Below are 17686 nucleotides of genomic sequence, written 5' to 3' on the forward strand. Positions count from 1 at the left end.
AAATCCTGTTGAAGATGAAAGATGAGCCGTAACGGACAATCCAGTTTGTATATGTCAGGCGTGTGATTTGTCAAATATTTACTATTGCTGCCTGCTAAGGATATCGAACAAGCCCCGAGACGAAATGATTTCCAAGCACGAGTATCGCTGGCAGCATTAAATTGAACTTTTAGAAAAGAAGTCTGCCTGAGCAAGGCCTTCCAAACTTACACCTAGTTGTTCCGGATACCAAATAATTTGGAGAACTTAGGATGGGGGTAGTAACGCAACCGTGCTGAGCGCGAGGAGGACGAAATGAAAAATATTCTACTCGGGTGAGCTTGTGATTAAATCTAATTTATTATTTCAATATTATGTCTTTACAAAGCAATAACTTCCTTATTTCTAAATATATTTTTAAAATGCTTCTTCCTTTTTTCTTGTGTACCATACGCACATAGAATTATTTGCAAATTCTCAACTCAAATGTAATTTAAAAGCCAAAATTACCCATTTAATTCAAAGTGTCAAGTTTCATTCATTATTAAGCTTTATTGGTTGAAATTTAAAAATCTTTCAGTTAATTAAAACATATTCCTTATTTAATCAAAAATATCATTGCGAAACACTTGGAACTGTGCGCTACAGTGCAGGACCACCCCCTAAGCTCATAATTTTATACGCTGCGTTTAACGATCTCACGTCTACCAACAAACGATCAACCAACAGCTGTGTTGATGAAGAGTGCGTTGTTATTGTGCGCGAGATTGCGATAGCGTTTAGGGCGATACTTTTATTCTTCATTTGATAGCGCAACAACCATGTGGAACCGTGGCAGAATCGTGAACCTAATGCGAACGGTATCTGGTGGCAGGTTGGTGAAAAAATAGTTATATTTCAACCAAAAGTTACCAAAGTAACATCTTCTGCTTTAGCTGTACCTGTCCAGCACATTCGCGACCCGTCGCCGTCAACCTGCAGTCCGGATCGGCTGAGAATGATACCGCGTTTGAAGTGAGTGTTAAATCATGTGGACTTACTTATGATAACGGACGTCATTTCTTCTTATCCGCTGCTAGATGTCTTCCTCGACGATCCGCTACGGACCAGGGGTAACGCGCGAGCTAGGGCATGATTTGCAAAACCTGAACGCCAAACATGTTTGCGTTGTAAGCGATCGGAATGTGCTACAGTTGGCCTCGGTGAAGACGGGACTCGATTCATTGATCCGTGCCGGTATTGAGACAGTGCTGTTCGATCAAGTACGCGTGGAACCGACTAACGAAAGCCTACAGACAGCGATCGATTTCGCACGATCACACCAGTTCGATGCATTCGTAGCGATCGGTGGTGGTTCCGCGATCGATACCTGCAAGGTAGCGAACCTTTACAGTGCCGATCGTGAAGCAGAATTTCTCGACTATGTAAACGCTCCGATCGGTCAGGCAAAGGAGGTAACTGTCCCACTGAAACCGCTAATCGCGGTACCAACCACAGCTGGAACGGGTTCGGAAACGACCGGTGTTGCGATCTTCGACCATAAACCACTACATGCAAAGACGGGAATTTCCAGCAAAGCACTTCGACCTATTCTAGGGCTTGTCGATCCACTGCACACACTGTCCCAGCCAGAAAAGGTGGCCGCATACTGCGGATTTGATGTGTTCTGCCACGCGCTGGAAAGTTTCACCGCCATACCATACACTGAACGGGGACCGGCACCGTCCAACCCGAAGCTCAGACCACCGTACCAAGGTAGCAACCCCATCTCGGACGTTTGGGCCCGGTTCGCATTGCAAACCATCAGTAAACATTTCCGGCGTGCCGTGTTTCATGCGGATGATCTTGAGGCACGATCGCAGATGCATTTGGCATCAACCATGGCAGGGGTTGGGTTTGGCAATGCGGGTGTGCATCTGTGCCACGGTTTGTCATACCCGATTGCAGGCTTGGTGAAGCAATTCGTACCACAAGGTTACACCGGTAGCCATCCAATCATACCACACGGGCTGTCGGTAGTGATGACGGCTCCGGCCGTGTTTCGGTTTACCGGAGCAAGCTGTCCAGATAGGCATTTAGAGGCGGCCAGCATACTAGGAGCAGATATATCCAAGGTTTGCAGGCGTAAGGAAAATACATTAAGAAAGGATTACTAATGCTTATTTTCTTTCTGCAGAGCCACCGTAAGGATGCAGGAGCCATTCTTGCCGATATCGTACGCCGGTACATGCACGAGCTAAACATCGAAAATGGTTTGTCGGCACTCGGATTCAATTACTCCGATATTCCAGCGCTCGTCAAAGGAACGCTACCGCAGGAACGTATTACAAAACTAGCTCCCCGTGGCCAATCGGAGGAGGATCTTGCCGGGCTGTTCGAACAGTCGCTTACCGTGTACTAGAGGAAGCGGAAGCTGAAGGACGGAAGTCGTTGATGGAGGAACGGTGTCACGAGTTCATATTTCTTATCCCAACTCCTGAGGCGAAAGAAGCGTGGAAGTGCAAACCAGTTCGCAGCAGGCTGGCGTCCGTTTGATGAAGGGTACTGTTTCACGCACGACACCGTGAATGATTTCTGCGTGCCAGCATGATGGCACATGCCGACTGATGTTTACGTGAAGTACACTCGCGTCATACCCTTGCGGCATCAATTCACGGGTAATGATGATACATACATCAGCTAATGATCGCACATTTCTACACCCCCTTTGGTTTTGAGTATGATGCTGTTGTTTACTTAAGGATGCTCTTGGTGGTTTGAAAGATTTACACTTGCTGTTTTTACCCTTCGGGGAAGCGCGTTCGGAAGCATTTCGGTCATATTTTTTTTCTCCTCCTTTTCCCACACACGGGTTCTACGCAGGTACCTCGTCATAACAACAAATTTTTGCAACCGCCAACGCTATTTAGGAAGCAGACAGATAGTTACATTCGAACAAATGAAGACAACTAAACATCAGTGAGCCATCTTATAGTTCGGGGTTCGGTGGTACACAATGAAAAAAGCGGCATGCAGTAAATTACGGCAAACGTATTAAATTTTACAGCAAAACAATATGGACGGGTGTAATGTTTTCAGTTGTATCATATACCGCACCTACATTTTACAATGAGACAAACAGAGAACTGTTGGAAATATCGTACCATTCTCTCACACTAGAATAGATATGCAGTAAGTGATTTATAGCATACTTTCTTTTTTTAATAAATGGTAGCAGGCTTCATTTCAAGGCTAGTTAAATGGGAAAGAAAGTATTGAAGCAATTAGAATTACCGATCGCTAACGGAACAGGTAACGCAGTGAAAAGAATGTCTACGGAGAAATGTGTCACGATCGTCACAACAGAATTGTGTACCTCTCTACCTGATCGGTGGTGCAGGTACCGATCGTTCTGGATGGATTTGACACCTCTGGCCCTCGTCGATCCGGCAACACGATCTCCGTCCATTTCAAACCAACAATCATCAGTAACGAAACAATTCTTATCACGTTCGTTTGTGTGCACTGTACCTTTGCCACGAAGTACACAACAGTCTTACACAGATAATCCAGCTCATCATCCTTCAGCGTAGCTGATAAGTTCAAGCCGAGGAAGAGATGCTACCCGAATCACAACTGGCTCACAAAACATACGCCCTACACGAGATCATACGCTAACGCACGCCGCATGCTCAGCAGCGAATAACCGTCAACACGGGGAGAATGATTTTGAATTGGTCCGTTACTGAATCAGTCTCAGTTGGAAGTGCGTCCGGTACGGTCACACATATGCTACAAACGGTGTAGTGGACGGTTGTCGCACGGTACAATCGAGTCCATCGACAAGCAAATATGTAACTGTCGCCTGGTGCAATGCTAAATGGATGTTTAATTAACATCAATTCGTGAATGATGACCGTGATTTAAAGAGCAGCACGTAACAAACGAAGTGGAGCAAACAATAGCAACCCGATCACCAAGAAGTGGACCGAGTGTCTAGTAGTGTTAGTTACTTTTCAGCTTCTAAAAAACCTGATAAGACTGTAGGGACGTGTAGTGTTCAAATCTCCAGGTGATACACAGTGTCGGACCATATCGGAAACCGTAATGTTAAATCGTAAAGATATGCTACAGACGAAAAGGGTGCCAGCTAGTATGCAGCTTTTTGGGCAAGGTGCTTTATCGTGACTTCCTAAAACGGTCAACGAAATAAAGAAAAAAGCATACGAAAGCAACGAAACAGTGTGAGTAATTATAAGTGACGAATGATAGATACCCAGTATCGGATGGAATGCTACGATAAGATGCATCGGAACTTTGGACACTTTTTTGGGGTGGAACAGGTGAACATTTTCTAGTGAAGCACTATCTAACAGAGAGTGTGGACAGTTCTAGAATAAATACTTGCCTGTGCGCTATAGTGTGATATAAAACCAATCCAAGCAGTAAAACTAATCCCTGAAGGAGCACACGATCATGAAGAATTTTTAAGTGTACTGCGCAATCGCCGAGGCGACGTTTAAAAAAAAAAGAAACACGCTTTCTAGTGTTATGTTTGATACTGGAAGTAAAAGTGCTTGTGTAGTAACAATTGCATCCTCACGAACATTGTTTCAAGTGTTTCCGTGTGCGTCATCTTCGTTTCAAGAGGTACGGGGATTATATTTGTTGAGTGATAAGAAACGTCTCAGCGAAGTATGGTGTGGGATTTTTAAAAGAATCCTTCTAGCCAAGGACAAGCTAAGGAGACACAAATACTTGCTTTTAAGTTGTGTAAATGTTTGAACAAAAACACTTGCAATCCGTTTTAAGGTTAGTTTGAGATCTTTCTAAGGTAGACCTTAAAGTCGCCTTGTTCTTAAACCTCTAAAACACCACTATCTAACGCTCGATGATGGATGATCGATTTATGCCACTAGTTATCTTCCTGATAATAAACGAACGTGTGTTGTGGACGCGTTTTGTTGTCATCCATCTATCTCGAACTGCCCGTTACCCGTTAAATCATCACTCTAGAAAGATTGTTCCTCTATTATTTATGCTCCAACAGCACGTAGCACAGCGCGGATGACAGCGCTTTTGTCATGTGTCCCAGCTTCCGATCGTTAGAATTCGTAGAACAATCTGTTGATAGTTAACGACACTCAAAAACTGCATCATGTTTACTTCATCCACAATGCGCTACATCCGATCGCCATGCTACCGTGATTGATATACGGCCATCTGTCGATCATAATTTTGCTACACTTTACCGACCAAGGTTAATTCGTTGGGCGGAGGGTGGCTGTATGCATTGGAAGTGTATCACGTCTCGCCCGTAACGAAACAATAGCATACCGTGATGATGTGATGGTAACTAGTAGCCTTAGCCGATACTAACATCTCGTGAGACGCTGTTCCCGGTGTGCCTACAACGCACATCCAACGCAAACAATCGACACACGTATTTGACTCAATTAAGCGAAATTAAATCAATTAACCGACTTTTCGCTTCTCCACCCTGGAGTCTCACAGTTACGAAGATGCTCCCCCTTTTTTTTGGGGCGACGCTAAGTTGAGAAATTTCCCAGTTTACGCAAACCATGATGTGGGGCAGCAAATATTGATCTTCACAGACAGACGTCTCACAGACACACGAGTGCGTCTGGGTCGCTGGGTGGAGCAAGCCGGAGTACATTGGAAAAATAGATCGTACAGTTTTTCTCGACCTTCGGACATCAGCGAACAAGTTCTAGCGTGGGGCAGCGTATAGTTAATGTCCAAACTTTCCTAACCGATCGACACCGACACTAATTGGGTAGTCGGACCGCGTATTCGGAAGTTAATAATATTTATTGTGTTTTTGACCGTTTGCCGAGCGCGCAACCGCCAGTCCGACAGTCAATTGGCGTTTCCGGTGCATTTAACAGGATCGCGAATGTCGAATGTCACGAAACCGCTCGTACGTGCCGTTGTGTAGTGTTGGCCTTTTTTTTCGGTGTGTTACGTTATTTTACGCTTCATTGAACAAAATGCACGCCATTGAGCAGTAAACTAGAAAGCACGTGCTACGGAGAAGAGAAGACAAATCGATGCATTAAAGCTGTAAAGTTTAAACATATGCTTGATGTCATCGGTGCTAATTAGTTGTCTGCACCGGTTGGGTATGGCTTAATTAGTTCAGTGCAATCAAAGCTACAAAATGCGATCCACTTGATGGATATATTATGTGCAGTGCATCCGGATTGTTACTTGAGTGCGTTCACATGCGAGGTAATTGCTCTGATAGTATGCAATCTAATCGTATCAGAAATACAAACAGAATACCAATTATAAACCTTTTTCTCTTGCGATAGTTCCCAGGCAGCGGCTATTCTTCAGTGTGAAACAAGTGCGATAGTAATTGCACGTTTGTGTTGCAATTTTGAACAGTATATAAAACAGAATTAAATTTACGACACCATTTTTTTAAAAAATAAAGCGTTTTGCCTAAGACACAACAAAACACATATCGTTAACCGACAACCGCAATGGAGTCCCCTGGTGGCGCACGCAAACCTTCCGGCAATCAACAGTCAATAAACACACAATAAAGGCAACACCCGTGTATCGTTTCGGCTGTAAGCCATCCCTTTTGTGTGCTAGTGTCGCCTAATTGTGTGTGACCTCATAAAATTAAATTAAAACGATGCGAATTCGTGCTATCCAGTGCCGTTTAAGGGATTTGTGAAGTTACCGTTACCATCCCCAAAAACATTAATAGACATAGATTTTTTTTTGGCTTCGATCGAATCGATTGTTTGATGGAGCTGATTGACGGTACAATTCACCATTTGGAATCAACAATCCAGAACGCCGGCAATTGGGACAGTTGATAGCCACACCCATAAAGTCGATTAGTCGACAGTAAGTGGAACTGGTGACTGATCTAGAAGCTGTAACTAGAAGGGAAATAGTTTTGGAGATCGTTATATTTAACGGGTGACTAGTGTGATCGTAACGTTTGAAAGATTCGGATTGCTTGAAAGTGTAAGAGCGGTGCATAAAATGAGACTTAGTCTTTCTGTCAGTGTTTTTGGTAAATATAAGATAAGGAAATATTAAGTCACATTCGTTTCCCATTATGACAAATCAAAGAGTGTTTTACAAACATTTAAAGCTGATTATCAATCTCATGATTACGAGTGAAGTTGTACTTATCAATCATAAACTCAAGAACACACAAAGTACGGAGTAGAACTAATCTAAAACGTAACAGTCATTTAATTACGACACAAACACAGGCATGATCGTGCAAAATCGTTTACAAATGCTGCGTTACGTTTCTGTGTAGTATTTCTAAAACCATCTATGTAACAATTGACGGATCATCATCGCAGTCGATGTCAATGAATATAGCCCATTCTAATGGAACCCCTATTTAAACAGCTTTTGTTTTACCTTCTTTCATACAGTTTATACAGCTTTAAACGATGCCACATAAAATGCATCCGATCGTACGCACACAAACTGGCGTATCATCCGCCACCAAGCAGACCCTGACCCTGACGGCCATCTTTATGCTAACGCTCAGCTATGCAAACGGCTTCGCAACGTTACCTACGGAATTGGATCGAACCCAGCGATGTCAGCTCGAGCGCACGTACAAAATGGTTGGCTACAATTGTGCGAATTTAAATCTGAAGGAAATTCCACAAACGCTCAAGTCCAGTCTGGAGGTAAGTCATGTGAATCCGGCGGAGGGAATAGATGGATCTAGTGCCGGTGCGTGTATAATTCCGGTCAATTGGTGATCCTTTCGAGGGTCAATTGATTTACTCCGTCGTGTCCGTAATATGAACAGCGAACAGCGAAATTCCAAGAGCAGTACGATCGCGCATGGTAGTGGATCTGCTAAAATTGTTTTATTACTTGAGTTTATTTTTTTGTTGGAAAAGCTTCAACAATCCACCAAGCATCAACATTCCGGCGCCCGAATTTCAAAAATCTACGAATTTGAAGGCCGCACGATTAGTGTAGTATTTCGTATTTCAAGATCATCGTAAACATTCTATCACCTTCACCGGGGATCGTGATCCACAACACATCCGGCATCATTAAGAGTTAAAGTAAATCGATTGCTCTTTTTTCTGTTAGGCAAATACTAGTAAATTTGACCAATATTGATGTTATACTTGTACCACATAAATTCTAGCTTTATACACACACACACTCTCTCTCTCTCTGTTTCTGTGTGTTTTGTTCGTCTGTTAGTTTCTCGATCAACATTTTGGCTCAGTTCTTCCGTAGCACGCTTGGTACAAGTTGGGAACAACATAAGGAGCACAGACTAACAAACCAATTTAAATCAATTAACCCAATAGCGTGGTGATGCGAGCTCGCGATCAAGAAAAGTGCGAGTGAGATCTTTCTTCGTGCAACCACTTGATGCATGGTTTGTTAGTCCCTGGTAGAAAAAGATGCTGGTTATGGGGTTCATTCCACGGTGTATCATTCGTTTCACGATTTTACTAATGTTTGCTTCTTGTTGTCCATTCCCCCCTATTTCATTTCAGATATTCGATCTCAGCTACAATCGGATCCGAGATTTAACTGTCCAATCTTTCGCCCGCTACGGAGCGGTCAAGTATCTGTATCTGTTTGAGAACATGATCCAAAACATTGATGAAAATACCTTCAGTTCCCTCACAAACCTAGAGGTAGGTCGGTTGGAGAAGAGTATCACCCTATGGGAAGTTTGTTTATGTTATGCTTTTTTATCCATTTGGCAGGCCATCGATCTTTCGTATAACGCCTTGAAAAGTATACCACTGGAACTGTTCCAGCTACCCGTCCTGCGTAACCTCTATGTTAGCCACAATGCACTGTACGAGCTGGAACCCACATTAGTAAACCTTGAAAAGCCTATCAAAGCTCCGCTGCAGGTACTCGGACTAGCGGACTGCCGATTGCAGCGGTTACCAAACTTTGGAGTCCTTCCTGACCTGTGGCAGTTGAACATATCCTCCAACCCGATGAAAGAACTCACGCTGGCCCAGTTCTCGCCCATGTGCAACCTGAAAACGGTCGATCTCAACAACACACAGATTCCCATCTGCGCTTGTCAGGTGCTAACGGCGGAGCTCGTTCTTCGGCGAACCAAAATTATGTATCCGCCATTATACTGCATTCCGCTAACATCGTCAGGTGAGGTTACGGTGGAACTCAATGAAAGTCAAAACTTACTTACCTAACGCGATCATTTCCACTTACAGAGCAAAACCTCTGCAATGCCGAAGCGGGACTAGAGATCGATGCGGGCCAGGTAGCGGATTTCCATCTGTGTATGGAGATCCGAAATTCACGGCAGCTCGATACGGAAGCCAAATCGACGTGGATGAAGATATCGGCTGCGGTGGCCGGCTGCATCGTACTGTTCGCCACCATACTGTTCTGTTTGCATCGGCGCAACGCGAAAAAGCTGAGAGCAAAACGAAATCCAAAAAAAGCACTATCGAAAAACATTAACCGTGTGATGGTGCCACAAACGGGTGCCCAGGAAGAAGTGCCCACGGAACATGCCAAGTGTGATAAACTGTTGAGCGAATGTGATTAGTGACGCACCTGTTTTCAAAGCCATTTCATAAGACTAACAGCAAGAAGCCGCAAGAATTAGTTGATAAGATACACTGTACATAGCCGTTAGGAATTATTTAGAAACAAACTGTACACCGATTTAACGACACACGTTGCCATGAAATAACTTAAGAACTCTGTTTAGGTATCGATAGTAGTTAATCGTTAATAAACTACATCTACATAGCACATATTTGAGTAAAATAATTAAACATGTATCAACGAAAAATGGCGACCGGAACCGAATAAAACGAAACGTGCCAACCTTTCATTCGTTTTAATTTTGTACATCGCAAGTTTTAGAAAATGTTTACCTACTACTAAAAAAATCGTGATACTTTTGCAAACAGTTGCGGAACACTACAACAGTCATGCTGTTGTTAGACGGCAATGATAGTACAGTGCCCACTATTATAATAGGGCAATCATATTTTTCTTGGACAAAAACGCAAAGCAAGACGGACTCACGCGAATCATATTTTTTATTGGTAAAAATGCAATAATCAGATAATTTTCAAACGATAAACATTAGAGCGAACATTAAAAAGGTACTGTGAGAATCGTTATCCTCAAGCGCACAGTGGGTTGACAATGATGATGAACGATGATAAACTTGATTTTAAAATTTTACATAAGGTAAGATATAAAAACAGAAATTTTCGTCCTATTTTAGAATTTTTGCCATTTTAAAAATAAACTAAAATTATTCTTGAGGACATTTTGATATTTGTATCGCAAAATTAAAACTGTATGTTTCAATCCATGACCGATAGCACCCCTATGTGCACTGAAGATTGTCAACAAACAACTCATCACACGCAATTTTCTTCCCTACACGCAGGGAAACGCAGCAGAAACGTAGTGCGGCGTGAAATTTTCCCTTCATTTAACAGTGAAAATGGCCAACATATCTATGCAAGACATCGAGGCAGTGGATGATTACTGGGGACCAACGTTTCGCACCATTCTGGAAGGAAACTCACAGGATCAAATCTCCGAGCAGCTGGAATCACGCATCCGTTCGCACGATAAAGACATCGAGCGTATCTGCAATCTGTACTATCAAGGATTTATTGATTCCATCCGTGAACTGTTGCTGGTGAAATCACAGGCACAAGGCCTTAACCAAGAAGTGCTCACACTGAACGATGGCCTGGGAAAAGCATCTGCGGGGGTAATCGCTAAAGGTAACGAGTTGGTAAAGGCACGCAAGGTAGAGGGAAACATTGCGGGTGCCATCGAGGGTCTATCGAGCTGTTTGCCGGTATTGGAATGTTACAGCAAGCTGCTCAAGCAGGTGCGCGAAAAGCGTTACTATCCGGCACTGAAAACGCTCGAAGTGCTGGAAAGTGAGTACCTGCCGAAGGTGGCCGGATATCGCTTTTCGCAGCAAATGCGCGACACCATACCGAAGCTGAAGGAAAACATTAAGAAATCGTCTGAGGAAGACTTTCGGGAGTTTCTGGAGAACATACGCAAGTTTTCACCAAAGATCGGCGAGATCGCAATGAAGCACACGAAGGAGCTGCAGAAGAGAGATCTGGAAACGATCATCGCCGAGTATAAGGCGTTGGCAGAGCAAGGTGGACCGATCAGTTCGGATTTTGGTGACGATGATGAGGACGTTAATGCGCAAGATCTGATCGATTTTTCTCCGATTTATCGTTGTCTGCACATCTACACGGTGCTAAATGATAAGGAATATTTCGAGAAAGATTATCGCAAGCAGCGTCGCGATCAGGCGAAGCTGGTTCTGCAAGCACCGCAAACCATGCACGATAATCTGGAAGCGTACAAAACGTATATTTACTCGATCGTGGGATTCTTTGTGGTAGAGGATCACGTCATGAACACAGGGGGAGACATCGTAACACAAACGTACCTGGACGATCTGTGGTCGTCTTCACTATCACGCGCGGTCAATGTGCTCAGCATGTCGTCGTCTTCCTGTACCGATCCGAACGTACTGTTGCGCATCAAGAATCTGATCATGTTGAGTATCACGACGCTGAAAAACTATGGCTACACCGTGACGCAGTTATGGGACCTGTTGCTCGAAATGCGGGATCACTACAACGAGGTGTTACTGCAGCGTTGGGTAAACGAATTCCGTGACATTCTGGATAAGAGTGATTTCCTTCCCTTGGAGGCACACAATCAGGAAGAGTACGATGCAGTGCTGGAACGATTCCCGTTCCATTCTGAACAACTAGAAGCACAACCCTTCCCGAAGAAGTTTCCTTTCTCGCGGATGGTTCCGGAGGTGTACCACCAGGCAATGGAATTCATGTACGCGTGTATGAAATTTTCCGAGGAGCTAACGCTGTCGCCAAACGAGATCGCAGCCATGGTTCGCAAGGCCGCCAATCTGCTTCTGACACGAAGTTTTAGCGGATGCTTATCGGCCGTTTTCCGTAGCCCCAGCTTGGCGCTGATGCAAGTCATACAGATCATCATAGACACGCAATATCTCGAGAAGGCCGGCCCATTCCTGGATTCGTTCGTGTGCAAAATGACCGGCACGGTACAGAGCGTCACTCAGACACCTTCGGCTATGTTTCATGTCGCACGCTCGGAAGCGGAACAGCAGGTATCGACGAAGCTGTGCTGCAAGCTGGATGAGTTTTTCGAAGAACTCGAAAACTACGACTGGATACTGCCGGAATCGTACGGTCACGCATCACCGTTCGTGACGGACATGGTTGCCTTCCTGCAGAGCACATTCCAAAGCTTCTCCTACATTCTGCCCGGCGTGGCACAGGCCGCCTGTAAGAAGGCATGCGAACACATCGCCACCACCATTTCGAAGTTAATTCTTTCCGAAGACATACGACAAATTTCGGGCGGTGCACTCGACCAGATCAATCTGGATCTGATGCAGTTTGAGCTGTTTGCGTCGTCCGATCCGGTGCCTGGTTTGCGCGAGGGTGATCTTTCCAAGTATTTCGCCGAAATTCGTCAACTGCTCGATCTGCTCATCTCGGAGGATTGGAGTGCGTATCTGCATGATTTCGGCAAGGACGAGAACCGATACTCGCTCGTACACCCATCGACGATTATAGTGGTGTTGGAAAAGTTGCGCGAAGCGGACAAGAAATCGATGCTTTCGTTGATGAAATCGAAGTCGGAGCGTGACAAGAAGAAGCTGCTGGAAACGGTGCTGCGACAGTTGAAGCAGCTTGCAGAGAGGCAAAATTAAATCAAATCCGTTAAAGAGGCCTTATGTTTGTGCTAGAGGGCGTATTTAGAATATTGTTTTAAGTTTATGTTGTACATGTACACTAATCTTCACTGCGATACTAATGAACTAAATATTTGAACAAAACCATACTTACTCCGCTGTACGTCTATACGAATAAAATATTAAGCTATTTAATCCTCAGTAAATGGTAGAGTTTTATTGGTAATTTCCGTGAATTCTTGTGATCGTTAGTTTTCAAGATGTTCAGTTCTTGGTTCAAGATGTTCAAGATGTTCACGCGAGACAATAAAAAAACACTGTTCACGTGTTCCATTTTATTTCATTTCATCGCGTCCGTTTTAAGAAACACAATCAGCAAAATGGGAAAAGGTTTCTAATAGCCGTGCCATTTGCTTTTCCATCCAACATCTCTAGCATCGCGTTTGCTGCTACTGTCGATATATAGTTCCGGACCTTTGCGAGTGGGCGATTCTATGCTGCACGCATCTGAACTGGCGGCGGCTTACAACTGTTTCCAAGCTCACCCTACTGTACACTGCTGGGCGTTGTATCCTTGCAACTATCCGCCTCCATCGAGTTCTTTCTTCCGTTCTTTCGTTCCCGCTGCTGCCGATCGGACGCTTTCTTTGTAAGCTTATGGCGGCGCTCTTTCGCACCGTCTCCCGACTCAGCGGCAGCTCCTGCCGATGCCGAAGCCGATACATTGTCCGAGGGGCGGTCGGAATCGCTTCGGCCACGATCGTCCTCACTTTTGCCCGTGCCACCCGAAACTATCCGCTTGCGGGGCTGATAGATTTCAATCGATGGACGATCTTTATTACGAATTTTGCGTGCTTCACGCATTTCCTTCTGTTTTTCGGACAACTTGGGCTTTGTGGCCGGTACCGAACCGTCCGCACCATCGGGTGACGGTGACTTTTTGCCATTGTCCGTTAACGCAACTTTTGCCATCTTTTCCACCAGCTTGTTGTGATCGGCGGGAATGTTCGTCGCCGTCGACGTGTGACCGGCCAGCAGGATGGTCGTTTTCTCCTTCGGTATAAACGGTGGTACGTTGGCGGTGAGTATGCTTTTCTTCACTTCCACCACCTTATCAGTGGCCGGCGGACGAGCGTCTTTGGCGGAATTTGGCTCGTTGCTGTTGTCCTGCTCGGCGAACCGTGTTTCGGCACGGGCGCGCGTTTCTTTACGTCGCTCACTGTACTTCTTTACCTCTTTTTTGCCAGCACCATCGTTTGCAGGTTGCACGCTGGCCTTGGACGTTGACGCCTGTTCACCGTTCCCACCAGCGTGGCCGACCGGTGCTTTTTCCTTCTTCGATTTTTCATTTCGCTCTCCTTTCGGTGGCTGGTTCTGCTCCCTGAATCGGGGCTCATCTCTGCCCGGCTTTTCCTTCAGCTTTTTACCAGCCTTATCGCGATCTTGTTGCTTCTTGCTGGACGCATTTTTATCACCATCCGGCTTTCCTCCTTCCTGTGGCAATTTCGTATCCTCGCCCTTTCTGTCCCGATTTCGTTCTTTATCTTTCTTATTCTTGGACTTTTTATCCTTATCATCCTTAAATTTTCCGTCCGGTCCCCCTTTGGTGGCAAAATTTGCCCCCGATTTGGATACATTTTGAATCGTATTTGATGGACGTGACAAAACCGTCCGTTCCATTATTTCGTTAACCTCCTCTTCGCGGATAACGTCCGGCATTGCTCTTGCTATCTGCGTCTTCCGCATGTGCCGTTCCTCTTCGCGCATTCGGCGTTTTTCATCCTGCTTGCGGCGCTTTTCGTCGCGCTTCTCTTGCTTCCTTTGTGCGATGAACTCGAGCAAAGGTGTTGTCGTGGTTTTTTCCTCTGAAATGTACATAGCATACATGAATCGGATTTAAGGCCACGCTCATGCCGACTTACCTTGCTCTATCTTAAAGCTGAACTCTTGCGTTCCCCGCCCGTGCAACGCTTCCTGCTCTTCCGCTGCCAGGGCTTCCTGAAACGCTAGGAAGTGCGTGTCCGTTTCGATCGTATTACATTTGGGATCCTTTCGGCGAGATCGGGTTTTGGGCAGTTTCTGAAATGGCGCGTACTCCACCACGGCTTGATGTTCCATACCCTTGGCGTCGACAAACGTGTAACCATCGTAGCTATCGGTAAACCGGAACACGTCTTCCGAATTCGTAAAGTTAATGTACGCCCGGCAGGATGCATTGTGTCCTAGGGTCCAGTCGGGCCCAACAAAGTAAAACTCGTCATTGTTCGGCATCTTCCCATCCGTCGATATTTGCTCGCAGAACACCGCTTGCGTCATTGTCGGTGGTAAACGGCGAATGACCACCCGGGTCATGAGTGGTGGGCCATCCTTCTTGTTCTTTTTGTTGCGCTTATTCGAACCGCCCGACTTGCCGCCCTTGTCCTTCTTATCCTTGCGTGATTGTTTGTCCGGTTTAACGCGACCTCCACCGCCGGATACGGTGGCGCGTGTGGCGGTGGACTTGGACTTATCCATCTGTCCGGCCGCAGCAGTACACTCACGGCCGATGACCGCCAGGGCTGTTACGATATCCGTGAACCGTACCAGCCGAGAAATCGGTTTGTAGCTTTCAGTTTTTCCCGCACACGTATTCGCATCGAGGCTACTGGAACTCGGCAAAAAGAAAGATCGACGACGATGCGTTTGTTTTCGTACTTCTGACAGCGCGCAAATGTCAGCACGTCAACGTCATCTGTCAAACCGCCCGCTCGTTGCGCGAGCAAAACATTCAGCTCGTGCAATTGTTTTTCCACCTTTCGCAAACACCGTATCAGCAAAAGCCGGTATTTAAAGTAGAAGTGAGAACAGTGCACAATGGCACACTTACTACGGTTCGCCAGTCAGCGGTCTGTATGTGGGGCTTTAATGCAACCACCGGTTCGAGTCGGATCGTGGAGGACATTCAGTTCGGGAGGATTGCCACCAACACCGTCCTCAGCAGATTCTTCCGAAGGAAAACCTTCCGTTGAAGGTAGCCCAAAAATTGGTGGTTTTGCAAAAGCTTACCAAAAACACAGCGAATCACTCAACCCGGAACTTCCCAACGAACCGCCAAAGACGTTCGCCGCCTTGCTGAGACATTCAAAGTTTGTTGATGTAAGCACCAGAGCTTTTTATTGTTTGGGAAATGGTCATCTCATTATGTGCTTTATTTTTCTTTTCAGCTTGGCGATCCGGAAGGAAAGGTTGTGACGGGAAAAATATTTCACATAGTTGAGAATGACCTTTACATAGATTTTGGCTGGAAGTTTCATTGCGTCTGCACACGTCCCACAAAGAATGGCGAGTAAGTAAAACTAGAGCTTTTAAATACCTGTCCTTTATCTCACTAAAGTTGGAACCTCTTTTACACAGAGATTACGTGAGGGGTGCCCGAGTACGACTACGGGTTAAAGATCTCGAACTGTCTACACGCTTTTTAGGATCAAACAAAGATCTAACCCTGCTGGAGGCCGACTGTCAGCTGCTAGGACTAATTTCTTCTCCCGTTACCCGGTCACAGCAAACACGGAACGCGTAGTTGATCAAGTGAAAGCACACAGTCATCAGTCACGTACATAAGATGTAGAAAATATTACGATCCATAACCATACCCAAAACTGTATTTGCATTTCAAGATGACTTTCGGTTACATTTTGCTTTTCCGCATCATAAATTCCATAACCGCATTCATCGATTCTTCCGTCTGGTAACGATCCATTAGCGCTTCCGTTTCGCGATCATTCGCTTCGTGAAGTTTGTCTCGCTGAAAGCGATTGATCAGCATCTTGCCAGCCTTAATTGATCCGATCGGTAGTTTTCCGTACTCCAGTATCTGAGGCCACAGTTTGCTTTCCATTTCATCACGTTTCAACACCGCTGCGACCACGTTAAACTGTAACGCTTCCTGTGCAGACATCCGATGGTTCAGTAGGAGCATTTCCGACGCCTTGCTTCGACCCATCAGCAAGGGGAATGTGTACGAGGAGCATCCTTCCGCACAAAGGCCCAGCTTTGTAAATGGCGTATAGATGTAGGCCGTATCAGCCATATACACTACATCGCACAAAAGTGCAGTGGTGGCCGCAATTCCGATTGCCGGCCCATTGATGATAGCTATCAGTAGCTTGTCGAACGAAATAAAAGCACGCACCATATCCCGCAAAATAGCATTTCCACGAGCAAGCTTTTCTTCGACCGAACCTTCGTCGGCCACTGCCGATACCATATCGTTGCCTGAGCTGTAGTAATCTCCGGTACCGGTTAGTACAACCACATTAATACCGTCGTCCTTGTTCGCTGCGTTCAGAGTGTCGGTCACGTCCTGGTATGCCTGCTTGTTGAGCGCATTCTTTTTGCGCGGATTGTTGATGGTCACGCGTAGAACGGTTCCGAAACGTTCCAGCTTCAGATGCGCCGGTTGTGTTGCGTTGGCCATGTTCACTTTCCTTGTAAATCGCTGTTCTAAAGTCGTTCGCGACCCGTGGTGTTTTCGCACTGAAGAGGTAAAACCACAATTCACGCTGATAACGGCGAAGAAACGATAACGACCTGTTGACTTTATGGGGGTGCTGGAGGTCTGCAATGGGCAAGGGTCAAAAACGTTTGTTATGCAGAAGGAATAGGATTATAGTCATATGTTGTGCTACATTGGGCAGGATAAATTAAACGGCAAGTTTGGAATCTTTGCTGTTATTTATGCTGCCATGAAAATACTGTCGAAATTAATACTCAAGAAATTGAAAAATTATCAAAAAAGGAATTCACATCCTGCGCAAAAGTTAAAAATTGCACAAATTTAAGACACCATCAAATACTTAAATTAAGATTATTGGCTGCAGATAATGAAGAATTAAGAAAAATATATGAATGTTTAGCAAAAACACGAATTCATTCTTTATCTAAATAAAAAAGTTCGATGATAAAATATTTTTA

The 17686-nt window shown here is 45.1% G+C and overlaps 6 protein-coding genes across 11 annotated transcripts; 4 read left to right on the forward strand and 2 right to left on the reverse strand.

Moving 5' to 3' along the window:
* The first annotated feature begins 680 nt into the window (after nucleotides 1-680).
* LOC125767656 (probable hydroxyacid-oxoacid transhydrogenase, mitochondrial) lies at nucleotides 681-3202 on the forward strand. Its single transcript, XM_049434458.1, has 4 exons — nucleotides 681-853; nucleotides 915-993; nucleotides 1059-2093; nucleotides 2156-3202. Exons 1-4 carry the CDS (start codon nucleotides 801-803, stop codon nucleotides 2378-2380), a joined length of 1392 nt encoding a protein of 463 aa, XP_049290415.1. The 5' UTR covers nucleotides 681-800; the 3' UTR covers nucleotides 2381-3202.
* A 264-nt stretch (nucleotides 3203-3466) lies between these two features.
* LOC125767671 (tsukushi) lies at nucleotides 3467-9823 on the forward strand. 6 transcript variants are annotated; one of them, XM_049434493.1, is made up of 5 exons: nucleotides 3467-4608; nucleotides 7392-7655; nucleotides 8493-8636; nucleotides 8709-9123; nucleotides 9192-9823. In XM_049434493.1, the coding sequence occupies exons 2-5, from the start codon at nucleotides 7410-7412 to the stop codon at nucleotides 9530-9532; spliced, it is 1146 nt and encodes a 381-aa protein (XP_049290450.1). In that variant the 5' UTR covers nucleotides 3467-4608; nucleotides 7392-7409; the 3' UTR covers nucleotides 9533-9823. The 6 variants fall into 6 exon arrangements, with proteins under 6 accessions (XP_049290450.1, XP_049290451.1, XP_049290449.1 ...); XM_049434494.1 differs by having other exon boundaries at nucleotides 3467-4202; nucleotides 7366-7655; XM_049434492.1 differs by having other exon boundaries at nucleotides 3468-4202.
* A 512-nt stretch (nucleotides 9824-10335) lies between these two features.
* LOC125767620 (exocyst complex component 6) lies at nucleotides 10336-12928 on the forward strand. Its single transcript, XM_049434397.1, has one exon. The coding sequence runs from the start codon at nucleotides 10451-10453 to the stop codon at nucleotides 12749-12751; it is 2301 nt and encodes a 766-aa protein (XP_049290354.1). The 5' UTR covers nucleotides 10336-10450; the 3' UTR covers nucleotides 12752-12928.
* A 163-nt stretch (nucleotides 12929-13091) lies between these two features.
* Nucleotides 13092-15440, reverse strand: LOC125767640 (regulator of nonsense transcripts 3B). Its single transcript, XM_049434430.1, has 2 exons — nucleotides 14656-15440; nucleotides 13092-14598 (listed from the first exon to the last, which is right to left on the reverse strand). Exons 1-2 carry the CDS (start codon nucleotides 15245-15247, stop codon nucleotides 13280-13282), a joined length of 1911 nt encoding a protein of 636 aa, XP_049290387.1. The 5' UTR covers nucleotides 15248-15440; the 3' UTR covers nucleotides 13092-13279.
* Nucleotides 15441-15462: 22 nt separating this feature from the next.
* On the forward strand, nucleotides 15463-16386 carry LOC125767698 (28S ribosomal protein S28, mitochondrial). The gene is made up of 3 exons (XM_049434527.1): nucleotides 15463-15868; nucleotides 15937-16058; nucleotides 16127-16386. The coding sequence occupies exons 1-3, from the start codon at nucleotides 15587-15589 to the stop codon at nucleotides 16290-16292; spliced, it is 570 nt and encodes a 189-aa protein (XP_049290484.1). The 5' UTR covers nucleotides 15463-15586; the 3' UTR covers nucleotides 16293-16386.
* On the reverse strand, nucleotides 16347-17569 carry LOC125767689 (enoyl-CoA delta isomerase 2). The gene has a single exon (XM_049434514.1). The coding sequence runs from the start codon at nucleotides 17187-17189 to the stop codon at nucleotides 16401-16403; it is 789 nt and encodes a 262-aa protein (XP_049290471.1). The 5' UTR covers nucleotides 17190-17569; the 3' UTR covers nucleotides 16347-16400.
* Nucleotides 17570-17686: the final 117 nt, after the last annotated feature.

Source organism: Anopheles funestus, chromosome 3RL (assembly GCF_943734845.2).
Source record: "Anopheles funestus chromosome 3RL, idAnoFuneDA-416_04, whole genome shotgun sequence".
Classification (NCBI taxonomy): domain Eukaryota; kingdom Metazoa; phylum Arthropoda; class Insecta; order Diptera; family Culicidae; genus Anopheles; species Anopheles funestus.

Excerpts from the sequence above, each read along its gene's own strand:
- LOC125767656 (XM_049434458.1), top strand. The coding sequence starts at position 801 with ATGTGGAACCGTGGCAGAATCGTGAACCTAATGCGAACGGTATCTGGT. Across the intron at positions 854-914 it reads CGAACGGTATCTGGTGGCAG|CTGTACCTGTCCAGCACATT; the intron begins GTTGGTGAAAAA and ends CTTCTGCTTTAG. Across the intron at positions 2,094-2,155 it reads TAGGAGCAGATATATCCAAG|AGCCACCGTAAGGATGCAGG; the intron begins GTTTGCAGGCGT and ends TTCTTTCTGCAG.
- LOC125767671 (XM_049434493.1), top strand. The coding sequence starts at position 7,410 with ATGCCACATAAAATGCATCCGATCGTACGCACACAAACTGGCGTATCA. Across the intron at positions 8,637-8,708 it reads GTTCCCTCACAAACCTAGAG|GCCATCGATCTTTCGTATAA; the intron begins GTAGGTCGGTTG and ends TCCATTTGGCAG. Across the intron at positions 9,124-9,191 it reads CATTCCGCTAACATCGTCAG|AGCAAAACCTCTGCAATGCC; the intron begins GTGAGGTTACGG and ends TTCCACTTACAG.
- LOC125767620 (XM_049434397.1), top strand. The coding sequence starts at position 10,451 with ATGGCCAACATATCTATGCAAGACATCGAGGCAGTGGATGATTACTGG.
- LOC125767640 (XM_049434430.1), bottom strand. The coding sequence starts at position 15,247 with ATGGATAAGTCCAAGTCCACCGCCACACGCGCCACCGTATCCGGCGGT. Across the intron at positions 14,599-14,655 it reads CAGCTTTAAGATAGAGCAAG|AGGAAAAAACCACGACAACA; the intron begins GTAAGTCGGCAT and ends TGTACATTTCAG.
- LOC125767698 (XM_049434527.1), top strand. The coding sequence starts at position 15,587 with ATGGCACACTTACTACGGTTCGCCAGTCAGCGGTCTGTATGTGGGGCT. Across the intron at positions 15,869-15,936 it reads GACATTCAAAGTTTGTTGAT|CTTGGCGATCCGGAAGGAAA; the intron begins GTAAGCACCAGA and ends TTTTCTTTTCAG. Across the intron at positions 16,059-16,126 it reads CGTCCCACAAAGAATGGCGA|AGATTACGTGAGGGGTGCCC; the intron begins GTAAGTAAAACT and ends TCTTTTACACAG.
- LOC125767689 (XM_049434514.1), bottom strand. The coding sequence starts at position 17,189 with ATGGCCAACGCAACACAACCGGCGCATCTGAAGCTGGAACGTTTCGGA.